At 51.0% G+C, this 23,015-nt stretch overlaps 1 protein-coding gene across 2 annotated transcripts in view; it reads right to left on the bottom strand.

Annotated features, from left to right (window-relative positions):
• Positions 1-23,015, bottom strand: part of LOC120039386 (BCL-6 corepressor-like) — a 68,637-nt gene that overhangs the window by 32,424 nt on the left and 13,198 nt on the right. The window contains exons 3-8 of one of the 2 annotated variants that reach the window (XM_038984817.1): positions 16,742-20,455; positions 13,667-13,862; positions 10,203-10,595; positions 9,044-9,346; positions 5,117-5,646; positions 303-578 (exon numbers count right to left, since the gene is read on the bottom strand). In XM_038984817.1, coding sequence (XP_038840745.1) covers positions 303-578; positions 5,117-5,646; positions 9,044-9,346; positions 10,203-10,595; positions 13,667-13,862; positions 16,742-20,455 — 5,412 coding nt within the window. Of the gene's footprint in view, positions 1-302; positions 582-5,116; positions 5,647-9,043; positions 9,347-10,202; positions 10,596-13,666; positions 13,863-16,741; positions 20,456-23,015 lie in introns of both variants that reach the window. The other variant, XM_038984816.1, reaches the window with a different exon arrangement.

The following is a 23,015-nucleotide window of genomic DNA, read 5'->3' on the forward strand; positions in this document are numbered from 1 at the left end:
CGTACAGCCCTTCAAACCAACACACTAGCACCCCGTACAGCCCTTCAAACCAACACACTAGCACCCCACACAGCCCTTCAAACCAACACACTAGCACCCCGTACAGCCCTTCAAACCAACACACTAGCACCCCGCACAGCCCTTCAAACCAACACACTAGCACCCCGCACAGCCCTTCAAACCAACACACTAGCACCCCGTACAGCCCTTCAAACCAACACACTAGCACCCCGCACAGCCCTTCAAACCAACACACTAGCACCCCACACAGCCCTTCCACACATGTTATTAAATCATCTTACCTCGTATCCTAGGCGGGAAGCCCTCTGGAGCAAGGTCTCTCCTGCGTTCTTGTTGACGATGAGCCTGCGGGCCTCGGGAGGCATGGGTCGGCTGGTAGGGGTAGAGGTGGGCAGCGGGGGGTTGGAGGGGGTTGGCGTGCGGTCCTGGGTCTCTGTAGGGCTGGGCAGAGGGCTGAGCTGGGGGGGCGGTGTGAGAGGGGGGGCAGGGGAGGAGTGGGAGTAATCCGACAGGGATGAAGACCTCCTCCGCTTCTCGCTGCATCGCTTTTCCTTGACCTGCTGTGTGTGATGGGGGGAGGGAGAGAGAGGGAGAACGTAATAAGAGTCTGCATGTCAGATCTTCCACAGAAATCTTCCACACACACATCCTGAGATAACGCTATCCTCTTTCCTGTGGGTGTGTGTGTGTGTGTGTGGCTCGACAAGACGCTGCGCTACAGGCTCGTCCCATACTGACACATGGCCGTGGAGTGGGGGAACAGAACAGAGGAGGAGAGGAGAGAAAGAGTCTGAAAGAGGAACACGATACTGAGGCTATCAGAGCGCGGCCCCTCTTTCAGACTCCCCTTCCCTCTATTTTTACAGTCTGAGCTGCTCTCCTCCATCCCTCCCTCTCTCAGTCCCTCTCTGCCGAGGTTATCCTTTATGCCGTCCTCCACTTCCTTTCTCCTCCATCCCTCCCTCTCTCAGTCCCTCTCTGCCGAGGTTATCCTTTATGCCGTCCTCCACTTCCTTTCTCCTCCATCCCTCCCTCTCTGAGGAGGTTATCCTTTATGCAGTCCTCCACTTCCTTTCTCCTCCATCCCTCCCTCTCTCAGTCCCTCTCTGAGGAGGTTATCCTTTATGCCGTCCTCCACTTCCTTTCTCCTCCATCCCTCCCTCTCTCAGTCCCTCTCTGCCGAGGTTATCCTTTATGCCGTCCTCCACTTCCTTTCTCCTCCATCCCTCCCTCTCTGTCCCTCTCTGTCGAGGTTATCCTTTATGCCGTCCTCCACTTCCTTTCTCCTCCATCCCTCCCTCTCTCAGTCCCTCTCTGAGGAGGTTATCCTTTATGCCGTCCTCCACTTCCTTTCTCCTCCATCCCTCCCTCTCTCAGTCCCTCTCTGCGGAGGTTATCCTTTATGCCGTCCTCCACTTCCTTTCTCCTCCATCCCTCCCTCTCTCAGTCCCTCTCTGCCGAGGTTATCCTTTATGCCGTCCTCCACTTCCTTTCTCCTCCATCCCTCCCTCTCTCAGTCCCTCTCTGCCGAGGTTATCCTTTATGCCGTCCTCCACTTCCTTTCTCCTCCATCCCTCCCTCTCTCAGTCCCTCTCTGCCGAGGTTATCCTTTATGCCGTCCTCCACTTCCTTTCTCCTCCATCCCTCCCTCTCTCAGTCCCTCTCTGCCGAGGTTATCCTTTATGCCGTCCTCCACTTCCTTTCTCCTCCATCCCTCCCTCTCTCAGTCCCTCTCTGCCGAGGTTATCCTTTATGCCGTCCTCCACTTCCTTTCTTCTCTCTCCCTCCTTTTTTCCTACTCCTTCTTTCTGTCCCTCTATGGAGATTAGGGTCGCTAGTCTAGTCTAGGGTGAAGTGCTAATTATTCTCGACCACAGGTTGTGTGTGTGTGTGCACTGCGGGCCCTACACACACACACGTGGTGGCTGCGCGGTGGCGGGGCTAATAAATGTCAGCGCTTCTCCAGGGTCCCTGGCCGTGGCCTCGCAAAGTCATTTATAACCATGAGCACTGGCTTGTCACAGAGAGATGGGGGGGCGAGAGCGTGACTTGACTGCCCACCGCCAGAAATGCCCCAGGAAACACACGCACACCCAATTGTTACTCCAAAATGTAAAGCTCCTAACAAAAAGCTGATTTTCCTCATACGCTACCTTTGTAACACTGTTATAAGTTAGGCAAAGCCATTATTGCAACACACTGCGGTTACAAATTCTACTCATATATCTTCAACAACACTGCAGATACAAATTCTACTAATATATTTTCAACACTGCAATTACAAATTCTACTTATATATCTTCAACAACACTGCAGATACAAATTCTACTAATATATTTTCAACACTGCAATTACAAATTCTACTCATATATCTTCAACAACACTGCAGTTACAAATTCTACTAATATATCTTCAACACTGCATTAACAAATTCTACTCATATATCTTGAACACTGCAGTTACAAATTCTACTCATATATCTTCAACAACACTGCAGTTACAAATTCTACTCATATATCTTCAACACACATTCCTGATGGTTGGCCATCTAGTTAGCATCAATAATTGATGGTTGGTTATCCAGTTAGCATCAATAGTTGATGGTTGGTTATCTAGTTAGCATCAATAGTTGATGGTTGGTTATCCAGTTAACATCAATAGTTGATGGTTGGCCATCCAGTTAATATCAATAGTTGATTATCCAGTTAACATCAATAGTTGATGGTTGGCCATCCAGTTAATATCAATAGTTGGTTGGTTATCCAGTTAATATCAATAGTTGATGGTTGGTTATCCAGTTAATATCAATAGTTGATGGTTGGTTATCCAGTTAATATCAATAGTTGATGGTTGGTTATCCAGTTAATATCAATAGTTGATGGTTGGTTATCCAGTTAATATCAATAGTTGATGGTTGGTTATCCAGTTAGTATCAATAGTTGATGGTTGGTTATCCAGTTAATATCAATAGTTGATGGTTGGTTATCCAGTTAATATCAATAGTTGGTTATCCAGTTAGTATCAATAGTTGATGGTTGGTTATCCAGTTAATATCAATAGTTGATGGTTGGTTATCCAGTTAGTATCAACAGTTGATGGTTGGCCATCCAGTTAATATCAATAGTTGATGGTTGGTTATCCAGTTAATATCAATAGTTGATGGTTGGTTATCCAGTTAGTATCAATAGTTGATGGTTGGTTATCCAGTTAATATCAATAGTTGATGGTTGGTTATCCAGTTAATATCAATAGTTGATGGTTGGTTATCCAGTTAATATCAATAGTTGATGGTTGGTTATCCAGTTAATATCAATAGTTGATGGTTGGCCATCCAGTTCATAGCAATAGTTGATGGTTGGTTATCCAGTTAGTATCAATAGTTGATGGTTGGTTATCCAATTAATATCAATAGTTGATGGTTGGTTATCCAGTTAATATCAATAGTTGGTTATCCAGTTAATATCAATAGTTGATGGTTGGTTATCCAGTTAATATCAATAGTTGGTTATCCAGTTAATATCAATAGTTGATGGTTGGTTATCCAGTTAATATCAATAGTTGATGGTTGGTTATCCAGTTAATATCAATAGTTGATGGTTGGTTATCCAGTTAATATCAATAGTTGATGGTTGGTTATCCAGTTAATATCAATAGTTGATGGTTGGTTATCCAGTTAATATCAATAGTTAATAGTTGGTTATCCAGTTAATATCAATAGTTAATGGTTGGTTATCCAGTTAACATCAATAGTTAATGGTTGGTTATCCAGTTAACATCAATAGTTAATGGTTGCTACATCTAGATTGTTATCCCTGATTGTGACAACGTTTTATGTAAATATTACATCCATGTATGAGATTATAAAATGCTATATTTTAAATGGGATCTGAAAACCCCTCCATATTTAGACACATTCTGATTTGACACATTCTGAAGACACGTTAAATGAACGTGACGCTTCTAAAAGGAAAGTAACATGAAAGACGTTATGATGCTTTATGATATAGATCTGCACATTGTGTGTGTGTGTTTGGACACGTCTGTCAGCGACGGCGCTCGCAGCAGCCAGCGAATGGCAAACAGGATACAGCCACCGCGTCTGCCCCGGAGAGATCTCTGTGTGTGTGTGTGTGTGTGTGTGTGTGTGTGTGTGTGTGTGTGTGTGTGTGTGTGTGTGTGTGTGTGTGCGTGTGTGTGAATACCGCAGCAGGCGGAAGGAGGAAGGAGGAGGAGAAAGAGAGGAAAGGGAGCAGAGAAGCTCGGGGAGGAGGGCTGTGTGTGTGTGTGTGTGTGTGTGTGTGTGTGTGTGTGTGTGTGTGTGTGTGTGTGTGTGTGTGTGTGTGTGTGTGTGTGTGTGTGTGTGTGTGTGTGTGTGTGTGTGTGTGTGTGTGTGTGTGTGTGTGTGTGTGTGTGTGTGTGTGGTGTGTGTGTGTGTGTGTGTACGTAGTGTGATTCTGCAGGTGCCGTGCTGACAGCTGCTGCGCTGGGTAATTCCTCAGGGCTGGACGGACACGCCAGCACACACACACACACATAACTCACACAGCACAACTCCTGCAGTATACTCAGTATTGTGATGTGATTTACATAGCCAGAGACAAGGCTCTCACAGACATGACACACCAGCCGAGGCCCATTCCTGCTCCCTGGGGTTGCTGTGTTTTGTGGAGAATGTGCTTCCATCACACAGTCCAGACCTCTAGAGCACACTCACCCTCCGCCCTCTTTCCCTTCCTTCCTCCCTCACTCCTTCCATCCCTACTCCTCTTCCAGTCTGGGGCGGATTGTGCTCAGAGCAGGGGGAGGTCACAGCAGCGACACACAAACACACACTCGCGGTGACCCCAAGCACACCTCCCTCTGAGCTTTCCCAGTGAGCTCCAATAAGCTCCATAATTGTAATAATCAACATGGTTGTGATTTGAAGCATATTTAAGGACCTCTGCCCAGGGGGGGTTTCAGCCAATGGGAACACACAGTGGAACACAGAGGACTCGATCTCTCACACACTGGGAGAGAGGATGACAAAAAAACAGAGAGAATGTTTCCGCAAGAGTGTGTGCACAAAAGCGTGAAAAGGAGTGTGTGTACTCACCTTATTCTCCCTCTCTTCCCTCAGTTCTTCATTCCCCGGCCCCAGCCTCTCTCTCTCCCTCTCTTCCCTCAGTTCTTCATTCCCCGGCCCCGGCCCCAGCCTCTCTCTCTCCCTCTCTTCCCTCAGTTCTTCATTCCCCGGCCCCAGCCCCTCTCTCTCCCTCTGGCTGGTGTGTTTAGTCTTGCACTGCCGCTTGCCCTTGGGCTTGTCCTGGTCGCCGTGCCGACGGAGTCTGGGGGCCACCAGGTCCCCCGTTGGGTTGGGGTCATGGTCGGGGTGAGGGCCGGTGTGGGGGGGTCCCAGTCCCAAAGCGCTGGTCCTGCGGTGTTCTTTTAGCCTCTGTCTCTTGTCTGACAGCCGTGGAGGGCTGGGGGTGAGGGTGATGTGGGGGTGTGCAGGGGCCAGGGAGTGAAAGGGGGTGAGGGCAGGGGTGGTGGTCTGCAGGGGTGGTTTTCTGACAGGGGTGTTGGACGGGGTCCGGGAGAGGCGGTCCCGATGCGCTGGGGTCAGAGGAACAGACGGCAGCACCACTAGACAGAGGGAGGGATGGGAGAGGTTAGCTGATCAAGTCCCGGCAAACAGAACCATTTCCCACAGAGCAAATACAACCAGCTAAATGACACTACAAATACTACTTATCCCCTGGCACTACTGGGGTGGAGGCTTTTGTTCCAGCCCAGCACCAACACACCTGGTGGACCTGATAAAGATAGAATGGAATATTGTTGGTTTCAAGGCCATGTGCAACAGCCAACACCAAGTGTCTCTCTTTTCTAGGATGAAACCAAAACAAGCATGTAGAGGACTTTCCTCCCAGGTCTCGTTAGGGAACGTGATGAGACAGAGAGGTCTGGGACTGAACGCTAGAGTGACCTTCTCACGAAGACCTCCGTGGTATCTGGGGATTCTGATCTAGAGGAGGGGGTTATGGGATACAGGAGGGATATATGAAATATGACAGATAGACGGGGAAAACAGAGAGAGGTGAGAGAGATTGGGTGGGCAAGAGATGGAGAGTGATTGCAAAAGGGCAGCAAGCCTGCGAGACAAAGAGCGCGCGCGAGAGAGAGCGAGCGAGCGGGGGAGGGAGAACGAGCAGAACAAAGAGAGCGAGAGGGAGTGCAGGAGAGAGTGAGAGAGCGAGAGAAAACACAAGGGAGTGGGGGGACGCGAGAGGAGGGTGTGTGTCAGCTGTTTTCCATTGCGTGCACCAACAGCGGCATGAAACATACGGAATGACAGACCCTGGGTGCAGCTGCAATACACAGCGATACACACACTCATTTGCACGCACACACACGTGGTGAAGAGAAAGAGAGGCGGTTCCAGAGAGCCAGTGGGGAGGTTTAACTCGTCCATCTGGTAAATGATTTATCGTGCTGGGCGGGAGGCTCGCTGCAAATGGCCTTCCTCCTTTCTCCTCCTCCTCCTCTGAGGATATCCAGAGGGGAGAGGCCAATCCACCACACACACACACTCGTTCTCACACTTACCTGGTCACACACCACAGCTCTTTTCTAGTAAATGGAGAAGGGGCTAAATGGAGGAGGGGCTAAATGGTGTGAGGAAAAAAATGCCACGTTCTATATTGTGTGCGTGTCTCAAGTACTCTATGGACAGACTGGGTACCATGACAACAATAGGCACATGTTCTGCTTACCACCAAACAATTCCTATCTGCAGAGAACACACACACACAAGTGTGTTTGTACATGTGTGTGTGTGTGTGTGTCAACCTGTCTCGCAGTATGCAGGGTGATGACTATTATCCCCTAGCTACCTCTGACCCCCCCTCCCTCCCAGCACAGGGAACAGTCCCCAGAGAGGTGTAGTGCACCAAAGCATGTGTGGTGTGTAAACCGCTTCCCTTCTCCAATAAGGTGTCATTAATACCCTGTACTGTTGTGTTTCCTGCTTAAAGGACCCACTTTAAACATCATGTCACCCCTCATCCTATTCAACCCCTTTTACACCACTAAAGGTTTAACAGGGCTCTTATCTGCCTGGGGTGCAGCTGCACATCTTCAGATTAGTCAACGCACCCTGACAAACCCTGGGACAACGTGGAGGAGCGTTGAACACACCTCTAAACACCCTGACAAACCCTGGGACAACGTGGAGGAGTGTTGAACACACCTCTAAACACCCTGACAAACCCTGGGACAACGTGGAGGAGTGTTGAACACACCTCTAAACACCCTGACAAACCCTGGAACAACGTGGAGGAGCGTTGAACACACCTCTAAACACCCTGACAAACCCTGGGACAACGTGGAGGAGCGTTGAACACACCTCTAAACACCCTGACAAACCCTGGGACAACGTGGAGGAGCGTTGAACACACCTCTAAACACCCTGACAAACCCTGGGACAACGTGGAGGGGCTTTGAACACACCTCTAAACACCCTGACAAACCCTGGGACAACGTGGAGGAGCGTTGAACACACCTCTAAACACCCTGACAAACCCTGGGACAACGTGGAGGAGCGTTGAACACACCTCTAAACACCCTGACAAACCCTGGGACAAAGTGGAGGAGCGTTGAACACACCTCTAAACACCCTGACAAACCCTGGGACAACGGGGCTTTGAACACACCTCTAAACACCCTGACAAACCCTGGGACAACGTGTCTAGTCACTTACACAGAGGATGTGTGTGTGTGTGTCTGACTGAGGGGTGTGTGTAGCACAGGGGATGCGAAGGAGTGTGTGTGTCTGTTGCAAAGCGGATATCTATTTGTGGACCGTTGTGTGTGTGTGTGTGTGTGTGTGTGTGTGTGTGTGTGTGTGTGTGTGTGTGTGTGTGTGTGTGTGTGTGTGTGTGTGCTTGTAGGTTCGTTAAACAACCATTAGAATGCAACATGGCTGAAAAGTGATTCAGAGAAGAGCAGTTTGACTGACACACACCTCTGCATGTTCCATACGTCAGAGGAGCCGTGAGCACTCACACAGTTACACTCTTTACTGAAGACAAGGAAGAAGGATACGATATCAAGGAGAGAGATAGGAGAAAGAGAGAGGCGAGAAGAAATGAACAGGTGACTAGCAGAAATAAATCAGAGATGCTAAATTGGAGACGCTGAGATGAGAAAGTGAGAGACAGAGGGGGAGAAAATACTTTGGCTGGCAGAGAGAGAAAAACCCCCAGAAAAAAGCAGAGAGAGAACTGCTGGTTGAACTACCAGTGTTATTAACGGTGGAATCTCACGCCTCATTATGCCCAGGCACGAGTTGCCACGGCGATATCGTTTAAGTGCCAGAGAGAGGTAGTGGGAGAGAGAGAGAGAGAACGTTGTGTGAGAGAGAGCACGAGAGTCAGACAGACAGAAATCTCGAGAGGAGAGAGGTACAAGCCGTCTGTCACCCAGACAACCACTAACATGTCCCCAAAACGACTGCTCCTGCCTTCGTTTCCACACCAACACCTTGTGTTTCACGTTCACTGCTCAGCCAACTTCCCTGAGCTCTGTTCTCTCTGTAACCCCAAAGGGAACATACAACACGTAGCCTACGCTAGCTAGCTGGCGACAGGCCAATCTTCAAGGTCGTTTGGCCAAGGCAACACGCCCGTAGCCTACAGTGAAAACTGGGAGCAAAGCTCATCCCCAAAATGTTTTACTAATAAAATAGGTGCAGTGAAATGCACAGTGAAATGCACAGTGAAATGTGCAGTGAAATACATTCATGGTGCTGAATGCAGTGAGTGACTCAACGCTACAGCGCTGGAGTGGCTTTTATTGATGTTGAGTCAATAAAAGGTGTGGTTATTGTTCTTTATGGACGGTTGTAAAGATCATGATTATCATGCATTCCACATCCACACAGCCCAATGCCTCCGTGACTCTACTGAAAACTGTTGTCAACATCTGCCAGAAAGGATGGTTGGATGGATTATTATTATACGAAACCCAAACTCTAGCGTACCTCGCTCGATGTCGCCGTGACCAAACGTTTCATGGCAGCAGGCGTGGCCGTTGACCTCTGACCTGCGTTTCAGGCTCCGGTCTTCCTGTGAGGCAACCTTCCTGTCTGTGACGCCAACCTCGGGGCACCCGTTGGGCAGGGCCGTCGTCATGGCCATGCTTCCGTTGACCTCTGTCGACCTCTGTGTGGCGGCCTGCCATTGGCTGAGCTCCTGGGCGAGGCGGGGCTTGCTGAGTCGGAGGCCGGTCAGCTCGATACACACCTTGAGGTTCTTTAGTTCCTCTGGGACGGGCTCAGTGGGGCCTGGGGAGATGGACCACCAGGGGTTAAATCAACGTTTGGGAAACCAAGTCAGTGTGGGTTGGATGATTTATGAAGTTCAGTCAGAGCAACAACCTACTGGAGATGAAAGAGAAAAGACACCATTGAGGCTGTAATGGTTCACCAGAAACCCTCTCCATCTCCTGTTCACTGTCCCTCCCCAAATCCAACAACACTTTCAAATACAAATCATCTGATAATGAACAGAAAACACATGAAAACACATCTTTCTCAAATGACATTTGGGTGGAAAAATCCAGTTGATCTTTTCCATGTAAAGAGGCAGAATTGTAACGAAATGCGCTTGAATCTAATGAATTTAGTTGCATTGGAAGCTCAGCTAATAAAAGAAGTTAAACATTTGTTTTTAAATGAAAAGCTGTGCTGTTTTGAAAGAGCTCACCTCCAACACCCTGCTAACAACAAATGGGAGCAATTCCACAGAGTTTTAAATAAAGTAGCGATGCTCAGAAGGTTATTTTGGGTTGAAACCAAACTGGTGTGTTTGTGAAGCTCGACACAGCAGAGCCCCTTGACGAATCACAGCTGAGTGTGTGTGTTTGTGTGTTTGGTTTCGTGTAGGCAACTGAACACAAATCACACTACATGAAAAGACTGAGAAAGACACCACCACAAAAGAGAACGACAGAGGGAGAGAGGAAGAGAAGGAGTGAGAGCCCAGGTACATGAAAGCAGATGAATCCAGGCAGGGGAGAGAGTGATGACAGACAGGATGGGGGGATTCTCTTGTCACTGAGCGAGGGATGGGGAAGGAGGGAGAGAAAGAGGAAGGGAAGAATAAAGGAGAGGTAAATAGATCCATGCCGAGGGCCCTTACCGTTTGTTAGCCTGGCTCTTTTGGCTGGAACATCCATCGTCTCCTCTTCTCTCTCATTTTCCTCCCGCTCTTTCCCCTGGCTGTCGGCCTGGAGTGGCTGGCACGGTTCCAGGGCATATGCGTGTTTCCTGCCAGGCACCGCGGTGGGCATGGTGGGCATGATGCCAGGGTTGGCATCCTTCTGGGCCAGCCTTTCCACTGGGGCCGTGGGCAGGCTGGCAGACCACTCCCGTGGGAGCACACACACCCTCTCCTCTTTCTCCATCATCATCCCCCTCTTCCTCTCCTCCAGGTCGGGGCCAGCCTGCTCCCTCTCTCTGGGTGGGAGGCCCTCGGTGTGTGGGCATCGCTGGAGAACAGGCACTCTGTTGTTGGGGCACGTCAGCTGCACACCTGCACGCACACACACACACACACACACACACAAATAGGGATAATCAAATACACTAAGCAGCACTGGAGAAACCACAGCACTCTCATCAAACTAAATCAGTTTAAAATGATGACTGCTGGTCCAGGCTCAAGAAGAGGTAGAAAATACTCCCCACACAAACAGCAGCCACTAACCAGCCCAGCAGCCACCCCTATGTTTGGCCGAGGCCCACCATGCTCTTCCCACACACAGAGGTAGCGAGAGAGAGAGGCAGCGAGAGAGAGAGGCAGCGAGAGAGAGAGATGCAGCGAGAGAGAGAGATGCAGCGAGAGAGAGAGAGGCAGAGAGAGAGAGAGAGGCAGAGAGAGAGAGAGGCAGCGAGAGAGAGAGGCAGAGAGAGAGAGAGAGGCAGAGAGAGAGAGAGAGGCAGAGAGAGAGAGGCAGCGAGAGAGAGAGGCAGCGAGAGAGAGAGGCAGCGAGAGAGAGAGGCAGAGAGAGAGAGAGAGGCAGAGAGAGAGAGAGCGACTGGGTCTTTCCGACTCCCTGGGCTCAAATTAGCTTCAAACATCAGCTCGGGCTGGCTTCCAGCTCTGCCTCCTATTCCCACCCACTGCTGCTTCCAGCTCTGCCCCCTATTCCCACCCACTGCTGCTTCCAGCTCTCTCTCTCCCTCCCTCCCTCCCTCCCTCCCTCCCTCCCTCCCTCCCTCCCTCCCTCCCTCCTCTGCATGTCCGGGGCTGTAAAAGGCTCCTTGAGAATGTCTCCAGGCAGTCTAAAGCAGCCGCTTGGATCAAAGGCAGCTGGTGGGGGTGTCTGCTCTCTCCATCGCCCGCTCTCTTTCTATTTTCCCCTTCTATCTTTCCACTCGCTTTCTCTCTCTCTCTCTTTCTCTCTCTCTCTTTCTCTGGCTGTAGCCCAGGCCCAGGCTACATGCTGTGCTGCCTCACAGGGCCCTTGTACTGGCCCAGACAGGAATACCCCGCCCTGCTCTGGGACACACCCATCCCCCCAGGTCCTGTCCTGCCAGCGCCCCAAATATCTCTCCATCTGGCAAACAGCATCATATGACTCACGCCACTCCGCTCGGCACGGCGCACACCCCATAACGACAGCGTCTGCGCCATGGCAACACACCACCAAGGGGGGGGGGGGGGGGGGGGGGGGGTCTCCATGGCAACGAGTGCCACTGCGTGCGATGTCCACTGGTTTCCAAAACATCCAGAGAGGAAGTTCACCCATGCCGTGCACTATGCCATAACAGCTATATGCCGTGCACTATGCCATAACAGCTATATGACGTGCACTATGCCATAACAGCTATATGACGTGCACTATGCCATAACAGCTATATGACGTGCACTATGCCATAACAGCTATATGACGTGCACTATGCCATAACAGCTATATGACGTGCACTATGCCATAACAGCTATATGACGTGCACTATGCCATAACAGCTATATGACGTGCACTATGCCATAACAGCTATATGACGTGCACTATGCCATAACAGCTATATGCCGTGCACTATGCCATAACAGCTATATGCCGTGCACTATGCCATAACAGCTATATGACGTGCACTATGCCATAACAGCTATATGACGTGCACTATTCCATAACAGCTATATGACGTGCACTATTCCATAACAGCTATATGACGTGTACTATGCCATAACAGCTATATGCCGTGCACTATGCCATAACAGCTATATGCCGTGCACTATGCCATAACAGCTATATGACGTGCACTATGCCATAACAGCTATATGACGTGCACTATGCCATAACAGCTATATGCCGTGCACTATGCCATAACAGCTATATGACGTGCACTATGCCATAACAGCTATATGACGTGCACTATGCCATAACAGCTATATGCCGTGCACTATGCCATAACAGCTATATGACGTGCACTATGCCATAACAGCTATATGACGTGCACTATGCCATAACAGCTATATGCCGTGCACTATGCCATAACAGCTATATGACGTGCACTATGCCATAACAGCTATATGACGTGCACTATGCCATAACAGCTATATGCCGTGCACTATGCCATAACAGCTATATGACGTGCACTATGCCATAACAGCTATATGACGTGCACTATTCCATAACAGCTATATGACGTGCACTATTCCATAACAGCTATATGCCGTGCACTATGCCATAACAGCTATATGACGTGCACTATGCCATAACAGCTATATGACGTGCACTATGCCATAACAGCTATATGACGTGCACTATGCCATAACAGCTATATGACGTGCACTATGCCATAACAGCTATATGACGTGCACTATGCCATAACAGCTATATGCCGTGCACTATGCCATAACAGCTATATGCCGTGCACTATGCCATAACAGCTATATGACGTGCACTATGCCATAACAGCTATATGACGTGCACTATGCCATAACAGCTATATGACGTGCACTATTCCATAACAGCTATATGCCGTGCACTATGCCATAACAGCCGTAACAGCTATAACACACAGCGTGTTGAAATATCTTCCCCTAATATAGACTCCAAATTCCTCTCCCACACATTCTAATGGTGTGGCTTCATATGTAAAGCAGCTCCTGTTATGGAGGAAGGACAGGGAAGGGTTAAATATGAAGGCTGTTTTGTTACAATAGAGAGAAAAACCCCTCCGTCAGCCCTCATGAGGAAGGGAGAGAGAGGGGGAGGCTAGGCAGGTCGGGCGGATGTGTTTACCGCCCCGTATCCGCTGGTTACGAGCTGCTGCACCGTGTTACAGCTCTGGGGCTGTCCCTAGGCAGGGAGGAAGTACGCAGCAGCTCTTTGAGGTAGGTAGGAGTGTGTGTGTGTGTGTGTGTGTGTGTGTGTGTGTGTGTGTGTGTGTGTGTGTGTGTGTGTGTGTGTGTGTGTGTGTGTGTGTGTGTGTGTGTGTGTGTGAGTGAGAGAGAGAGACAGAGTAATCGTGTATGTGTGTGTGTGTGTGTGTGTGTGTCTGTGTGTGAGAGAGAGAGAGAGAGAGAGAGAGAGAGAGAGAGAGAGACAGAGTAATCGTGTATGTGTGTGTGTGTGGAGCGCTCTGGGTTCCTCTTACCGTCCTTCTCAGCCTCGTCTGTGAGGGCTGAGGCCCCTGGCCCCGTTCTGGCTGGGCCTTGGCAGCGCGCCCTGTCCTCTCCTCCATCTCCATCCCCCTCTCTCCGCTCGCGCTGGCTGTCTGCCAAGTCCACCGCCGCCCCTCCTCCTCCCTCCTTCTCCTTCAGTTCCAGCTCAGAGAAGCGCAGCATAGCACGCTACAGACACACACACACACACACACACACACACACAGTCATGAGACCGACCCTGCGCTGCTCTCTTTCTCTCTCTCTCTCTCTCTCTCTCCGCACGAGGCCTCTTTCCCTGCTCCTCTACTAAGGGTCTGCGTCCCCAAAGGCCAAAGTGACTTCCTTCCTCCTTCCCTTATTTCCTCCCTTTAGTTATGGTCTCCTTTCCGTCATCTGCACTGACGTGGATGCAAGAGCTGACAGGGTGAACGCCAGCCTCTGGAGAGCTGTTTGTTATGTAGCCTTAACCTTCACCTGTCAACTTGTTGTGAGATCAGATCAGTGCAGATTGAGGAAGGAGAGGGGGCAAGGAAAGGAAGCCATTTTAGACTCTGTGTTGACTCTCTCTGTAGCCGTTCATGCTTTACAGTGAGGTCACCTCAACAACAGCTAACAACATTGACATCAATAAAACAGTTATGGTGTGGTAACAGTAGTCCATGCCCCTTGTCGATTTTTACTCCTGACTGGCTGTCTTTAACAGAAACACACAAAAACAACGACAGAAAAGCCTGATTCTTCTACTACGCTCCTGAAACCGCAAAAACCAAAATGAAAATGATAATTTGTCAAATTTTGGAATAAGAAGTGTAAATGAACTGACCTCACAGTAAGCAGCAGGTTGACTTAATTTACTGTCCTCTTGTGTTAAGCCTTCCATCTAAGTAATTGAATTAAATGGGTGCTCAATATTTTTGGCCAGTCATTTCAGTCATACAACTGTCATTTCAGTATTATAGAAAACAACTGACATTCATTGATATTAAAACCCATCCTATTAACATCACAGTTATGCATATGAATTGATTTAATAAACAAGTCAGAGTAGCAAGGTAAACAGAGGTGTGAATTAAGCAATAAGGCCCAAGTTAGTGTGGTATATGGTGCACGACGCAACGCGGAGTGCCTGGATACAGCCCTTAGCCGTGGTATACTGGCCATATACCACAAACCCCCGAGGTGCCTAATTGCTATTATAAACTGGTTACAGTAAAAATACATGTTTTGCCATACCCGTGGTATACGGCTGTCAGCCAATCAGCAGTCAGGGCTCAAACCACCCAATTTCTAATAGCCTATAGATCAAATTCAATACAACAGGGTTTCTGCAAGCCAAATGCCAATCTAGAAAGACATGAACACTGGAGCACACAATCTTGGGCGTCATAGAAACCTCCCTGTTGGGCTCCCATATAGGAACCATTAATTCAGTGGTAAATCAATGACCAGGCAGCAGAGGCTGAGGCTGGGGAATAGGGCTGAGGCTGGGGAATAGGTCTGAGGCTGGGGAATAGGGCTGGGAGTAAGGCTGGGTTTGGGGAATGAGGCTTGGGTTTTGAGGCTGGGGAATAAGCCTGGGGTTGGGGAATGAGGCTGGGGAATAAGGCTGGGTTTGGGGAATGAGGCTGGGGAATGAGGCTGGGGTTGGGGAATGAGGTTGGGGAATGAGGCTGGGGTTGGGGAATGAGGCTGGGGAATAGGGCTGGGGTTGGGGAATGAGGCTGGGGTTGGGGAATGAGGCCGGGGAATAGGGCTGGGGTTGGGGAATGAGGCTGGGGAATAGGGCTGGGGTTGGGGAATGAGGCTGGGGAATAAGCCTGGGGTTGGGGAATGAGGCTGGGGAATAGGGCTGGGTTTGGGGAATGAGGATGGGGAATAAGCCTGGGGTTGGGGAATGAGGCTGGGGTTGGGGAATGAGGCTGGGGTTGGGGAATGAGGCTGGGGAATAGGGCTGGGGTTGGGGAATGAGGCTGGGAAATAAGGCTGGGGAATGAGGCTGGGGAATAAGGCTGGGGTTGGGGAATGAGGCTGGGGAATAAGCCTGGGGTTGGGGAATGAGGCTGGGGAATAGGGCTGGGGTTGGGGCGAGAGCCGCTCTAGTTGCAGGGCTGTGTTGAGTCTGTTTAGCGGAGGTTGGGCTGCTAGCGGGGGCTAATCTCCACCGTCAGAGAAGGACTGGGAATTGGCCAGGATTCCACTAGAGCAGAGCTGAGAGAGCCAGGCTGTCTCTGCACCCCAGCGCTCAGCCAACAGAGCTAGGAGGAGGAGGATGGGGGAGAGGGGGAGGGGAGGTTAACAGAGTATAATTTGAGGACAGAGGAGCCTTTTGGGGACTGGGAGAAGGGAGGGGGCTGGCTGCTCTACCTCTATTCCTCCCCTCCTTCACCACCATCTATCCCCCCATCCCCAGGCCTCACCTGCAGGTTAACAATAGCCCGGGGCTTTAAGAGCCCGACAGGCCGCCACGGCACACACACACACGCAGCCAGCAGCTTAGCTTCTGCCTGGCTGAGCAGCGCGGGAACACACACACACACACAGCGTGTTGTGTTCACTCACTCTTTCTGCGAACTAAAACACCACTGCGGTGGAGGGCAGCTCCACGGGCTCATAGCGTGGGCGGGGGTGAGGGAGGGGGGAGGATTGTAGGAAGGGAGGGAGGGAGACAGAGGGGAGGCAAGGCAACGGCCAACAGTAATTATACTGGAGCTTGTGGAGACGGGGCTTGGCAGGGCGGCTTATACAGAGCAGAGGGCTTCGTACTTCCAACTCCACTGCTCTCTATAGACCACCATCTCCTTTAGATCTGCCCAGTGAAACCTGACTGGCTGAAATCTTAGAAAGACCCATCCTATCAGTCTTCCTTCCTTGTGGTCCCAACTGCTAAAACACCAGATGAAAGTCATCATCAAATCCCAAATCTTGATTTTCAATCAGGCGAGTTATTCCTGAGTTGGAACAAAAGCCAACACATACTGCTTCGCTGTAGGAACCAGGAAAGGACTATTGAGGATGATTTTAAAGACTTTAAAAGGGTTAGGTATGTATGTGTTCTGGGAGATTACCTGCAGTGCCCGCTGCTCTCTGCTCAGCTTGCTGGAGTCGGCGTACAGCTCGGTGGTGACACACTTGATGCGGTCACCAACGTAGCCAGAGGAGTTAGCGATGCGCTTGGCCAGGCTGGACCTCCTGGCCCTGGGGCAGCCTTGGTCGTCGTACTCCTCACCCTCGTGGGACTCTGTGTCCGTGTGCATGTCCTTGTCCAGGTCCGAGTAGTGGTCCATGGTCCTTTCATTCCTAAACCCAGATTCGTTCAAGGTGCGTTCCCTAGGAGAGTGGTCTGCGGAGGTGCGGTCCTCGCAAGAGCGGACCCTACATGTACGATCCACACGTGTACGGTCCCAAGAGCTGCGGTCCTTAAAAGTACAGTCCTCATGCGTATGGTCCCAGAAACTGCGGTCCCCAGAACTACGGTCCACAGAGGTGGGATCCTCAAAGGTACAGTCCCTGCTCTTAAGGCCCTCTAAAGATTGGTCTCTACGGTCCCAAGAGGTGCGGTCTCCAGAAGTCCTTGCGCAGCGAAGGGTCTGCTCTTCTGGCAGGTCAGAGATGGGGCTGCTCTCTGCAGGGCTGGGGCTGTCCTCCCCATGTCTGGGAAAGGGGCAGGGGGAGAGGGCTGGGGGCTCAGGACGGAGGGAGGAAGGGTGGAAGCCCAGCCACAGCTGGCTGCGTTGCTGCTGCTCTGCCTGCCTGTGGGCCTGGCCTGGCCTGAGTTCAACAGCCTGGCCGGTACGGAGCATGTGCTGAAGCTCTGCTTCTCTCCCCTCATTTCTCCCGATACTCCCACTACCCACTGGTTTGGAAGGGTCTCCTCTCTTAGCGCATGGAGAGACAGCTTTGGTCAGGGGAGAGTCGCTGTCCCCATCGTCTTGGATTAAGTCGATACAGACTATCTCCTCTCTAGCTCCCATCAGGGGATTGTGGTTGAGGCTCTTTGAGCCCAGGCCTGTGGACCTGTCGGTCTCTCTGTCCACCCTGCGGGTGTGTTTAGTGTCTGGGGCCTGGGTCTGGCTCTTGTAGGCCGGGGCAGAGTCCTCGTGGTGCTGCCAAATCTTCTCCTTGGGCCTGGACCTGAGCTCCTGCAGCCGCTCGCTGGTCTTGAGGTCCAGGCCTGTGTGGGGGGAGGACATGAGGGGGTGGACCATCTCCTGGGAGTCATGGAAGGTCAGGTAGTCCCCGTGGCTGGGGGGGATGCCGTACGGGAGGCCGTGCTTGGGGGGCAGGCGGGGTGGGTACAAGCTGCTGCTGCCCAGCAGAACAGGGTGGGGGTACACTGGGCCTTTGCCTGGCATGGGCATGTGGGGCAGGGACATGCTCTCCTGGACCGAGTAGGGCAGGTATCTGTTAGCGTAGGCTAGGCTAGGGGGCAGATAGCCGTCACTCTGGGGGAGGTAGAGGTGGCTGGGGGGGTGGCCGGACGGATGGCCGTTGTCTAAGTGGGGCGGCTGCTGGGGTTTGAAGGGCATCTCCTGAGCCTCTGGTTTCTTGAGGGGTTTCAATGGCTTCCCAGAAGAGGGATGGCTGCCCACTCTGTTGGAAGAAGGGGCTGTCTCAGAGTAGTTGGGGGAGGATCTTGGCCAATCACCGTTGACCTTGGGAGACGGGGAGGCAGAGGACGGTCGGCTCCCAGAAGGGGCTACCACAGCTGGGGCATGGCTGGGGACGACAGCCCCATCGACCTCACCTATCCTGGGACAGGAAGAGCTTCGCTGCTGTGGCGAAGACAAGTTCTCCAGGTTTTTATGTTTGATGACGGAGGGGTCTTTGTTGTGGTTGGCGTCTGAGCTGGAGCTGTCGTGGACCGGGGTCGGGCTGGGCACCACCCAGGAGGAGCGTAAAGTGCTAATGATCTCAGGCCTCTCAGGGGTTTTGGAGGAAGCCCCTGACGGGGAGAGAGTCTCTTTGAGGAGCTCCCGGCTGGGGGGTAAGCCGTATCGAGCCGCGGGCGAGTAGCCCAGCTTAGCCAAGGCCTCTAGTTTTGGGGGGAATCCGTTGGGGGAGCCTTCCAACTCCAGGATTCTGGCTGACAGATCCAGAGGCTTGTCCGCAGGGTCTTTGGCAGGAGCCTGTAGTACTGCTGGTCTATCAGAGGACAAAGTCTTTAAAGGGGACTGGCTCCGCTTCCTTTCCCCATTCCTCTCCACATTCCTGTGCTCTGAGCTGCTGCCCAGCTCTTTGGGTTTGGCTTTGTGGGTGTTGCTGCCGGATCGCACCGGGGAGCGGTGCTCAGAGGCTATGCTGCTCATGTAGAAAGGATGGGATACCGACGGGGAGGAAGAGGTGGTGGTGGTGGTGGAGCAGGGGGGGCTTCTGAACAGTGACTTCTGGATGTCCAAAGTGCTGTTGTCTATGAGAGGAGAGGGGGGAGGGACTGAGGTCTGGGGAGGGTGGGGGGCTGTGCGGGGGGACTGCATTATAAGTGCTTGGGTGGAGTCCACTGGTAGGCTGCTGCTAATGCCAGTCCCAGCACTGCTACTACTGGTAATACTGCTACTGTTGTGAATGATGGTGCTGCCAGAGCTCTTACTAGAGGAAGTCCGACTGGACTTACTACTGCTGCTGTTGTTGTGCTGCCTGTCACTATGGGACTGGGGTTGGGACTGGTGCTGCCTGTCACTATGGGACTGGGGTTGGGACTGGGGCTGCCTGTCACTATGGGACTGGTGATGGGGTTGGGACTGGGGCTGCCTGTCTCTACTGTGTGATTGGTGATGGGGTTGGGACTGGGGCTGCCTGTCACTATGTGACTGGTGATGGGGTTGGGACTGGGGCTGCCTGTCACTATGTGATTGGTGATGGGGTTGGGACTGGGGCTGCCTGTCACTATGTGATTGGTGATGGGGTTGGGACTGGGGCTGCCTGTCACTATGTGACTGGTGATGGGGTTGGGACTGGGGCTGCCTGTCACTATGTGACTGGTGATGGGGTTGGGACTGGGGCTGCCTGTCACTATGTGACTGGTGATGGGGTTGGGACTGCTGGTGGGCCTGGTGCTGCTGGTGAAGCTGGGACCCGTAGGTGGAGGCCTCGTGGTGGATCCGGGGCCCCAGGCCCTGGATCGGGGAAAGGGTGTTGGGGACCACCGTGGCCATGGGGATCCTCATAGGAGGGGCCAGGGGGGAGGAGATGGGGGCCGGGGGGTACGTGGGCATGTAGAAGAGGCGCTCTGCCCCAGCAGCGCTACCCCCCGCCCCTCCACACAGGGACTGGTAGGCCAGGTGCTGGGGCAGGTAGGGTGAGGGCTGGGACAGGAACGAGGCCTTGTACATGTTGAGGGCTGCGTATTTGGAGGAGTCCAGGAAGGGGTACAGTCCGGGGTCAGCGTACGGATTTACTGCCCAGGGCAGTCGCAGGAAGCCGTTGCTGCCGTTGAGGCCCAGCTCAGAGGGTTTATCTCCAGGCCCCACACGCCGCTCCATCCCCAGGCCCTCCCCTCCTCCACCAGGCCTCTGCAACCCGGGGGGAGAGCTCTTATACAGACCCACGTAACCGTTACCAGGCTTCCTGCCTTCCAAGGTTAACCCTTCGGGTTTGTAGACAAGGTCGTAGCCCAGGGGCAAGGAGGAGACCCCCTCCCTGGCTTTTTGGGAGGCGGACAGGGTGCGGATGCCCGGGTAGACCATCCCTCCGTGGACGTGGAGGCTCTCCCTCATCAGGCTGCTACGGTCCATGCCCAGGGCAGCTAGCGGGTTCATTCTGCAAGCAGCACTCGCATCCACCTGCAACAAGACAACACACAATGCCAAAGAGAGGGATGAGAGACTGAGCCTTATAGCACTAAAGGGATGATATTCTCATACACACATTTATGGTTTGTCAGTATACCGTGGAGTGCTATGAGACAAGCTCTTGTGATATTACATTAGAGAATATTAAAGTGAATTAACTCACTTTTGGAAATATAATAAGTAGAATTTCCCCACAAAAAAAACAGATCCACTATCAACTTTTAAAGCTGTAGTAAGACCCTCTTAAACAGTTAACACAAATCAAGAGACCACTAGCCAGAGACGTGGGTATATTTTGTAGAATTTCCATTAGCAGCACATTAGTAATACATCTCCATTAATCAAGCACGGAGGTATTCATTTAAAAGAGAGCTCCATTTTAAAAAGCCCTGTCTCCATACTGTAACCACAACACTTAAGAACACGTCTCCATACTGTAACCACAACACTTAAGAACACGTCTCCATACTGTAACCACAACACTTAAGAACACGTCTCCATACTGTAACCACAACACTTAAGAACACGTCTCCATACTGTAACCACAACACTTAAGAACACGTCTCCATACTGTAACCACAACACTTAAGAACACGTCTCCATACTGTAACCACAACACTGAAGAACACGTCTCCATACTGTAACCACAACACTTAAGAACACGTCTCCATACTGTAACCACAACACTTAAGAACACGTCTCCATACTGTAACCACAACACTTAAGAACACGTCTCCATACTGTAACCACAACACGTCTCCATACTGTAACCACAACACTGAAGAACACGTCTCCATACTGTAACCACAACACTTAAGAACACGTCTCCATACTGTAACCACAACACTGAAGAACACGTCTCCATACTGTAACCACAACACTTAAGAACACGTCTCCATACTGTAACCACAACACTTAAGAACACGTCTCCATACTGTAACCACAACACGTCTCCATACTGTAACCACAACACTTAAGAACACTTCTCCATACTGTAACCACAACACTTAAGAACACGTCTCCATACTGTAACCACAACACTTAAGAACACGTCTCCATACTGTAACCACAACACTTAAGAACACGTCTCCATACTGTAACCACAACACTTAAGAACACGTCTCCATACTGTAACCACAACACTGAAGAACACGTCTCCATACTGTAACCACAACACTGAAGAACACGTCTCCATACTGTAACCACAACACTGAAGAACACGTCTCCATACTGTAACCACAACACTGAAGAACACGTCTCCATACTGTAACCACAACACTTAAGAACACGTCTCCATACTGTAACCACAACACTTAAGAACACGTCTCCATACTGTAACCACAACACTTAAGAACACGTCTCCATACTGTAACCACAACACTTAAGAACACGTCTCCATACTGTAACCACAACACTTAAGAACACGTCTTCATACTGTAACCACAACACTTAAGAACACGTCTCCATACTGTAACCACAACACTTAAGAACACGTCTCCATACTGTAACCACAACACTGAAGAACACGTCTCCATACTGTAACCACAACACTTAAGAACACGTCTCCATACTGTAACCACAACACTTAAGAACACGTCTCCATACTGTAACCACAACACTTAAGAACACGTCTCCATACTGTAACCACAACACTTAAGAACACGTCTCCGGACCCACTCTACAACAAGGGAAAGTCAAGGTCATTGGAGAGCGCCAGACAAGCAGCAGAATATGGAGCCTTGCTTTGCAAATGGCACCTTATTCCCTATTTAGAGCACTACTCTGGTCAAAAGTAGTGCATTATATAGGGAATAGGGTGCCATTTGGGACGAATCCTTGCTCTATCTGGCTCTTGTAAGAGGGAAGCGCTAGCTGCAGCTGATTCCTAACAGGGGAAGAGAAGCCTTTGAGGTAGCCAGGCAAACGACATGTATCAGTCTGATCCATCATCACTAGCAGGGGGATTCATGTCTACCTGGATTGCTGATGTACCGCTACATTAGACCAGCCCTCTGTTCTACTCCCACAGACCAAACCATACCTGGGTTCAAACAGTATTTGTTTTTATTCAAATACTTCAGCTGCACTTGATTGAGCCTGCCTGGCGCAATGGCACCAATGAAATCGTCCCAAAAGTGCACATTTTCACCCAACTCGTACTGCAAGGCTCCATCAAACACTCAAACTATTTCAGATAGCTAAATACTATTTGGACCCGGATCTCCCTGCCACAGAGCGAGTCCATGACAGAGTAGAGTACTGATGCCAGGAAGTGGATTAATTGAGTTTCCTGCTTGCCCACGGTACGATATGGGGGCGGCTGTTTGATTCATCTCCTATTGGATCAACTGCAGGACCCATTTAGAAATGATAGCAGGCAGCCCAGTGGAGGAGTAGCTCCACCTCAGTAATCCTACATCCAAATGATAGCAGGCAGCCCAGTGGAGGAGTAGCTACACCACAGTAATCCTACATCCAAATGATAGCAGGCAGCCCAGTGGAGGAGTAGCTACACCACAGTAATCCTACATCCAAATGATAGCAGGCAGCC

Source organism: Salvelinus namaycush, unplaced genomic scaffold (genome assembly GCF_016432855.1).
Source record: "Salvelinus namaycush isolate Seneca unplaced genomic scaffold, SaNama_1.0 Scaffold269, whole genome shotgun sequence".
Lineage (NCBI taxonomy): Eukaryota > Metazoa > Chordata > Actinopteri > Salmoniformes > Salmonidae > Salvelinus > Salvelinus namaycush.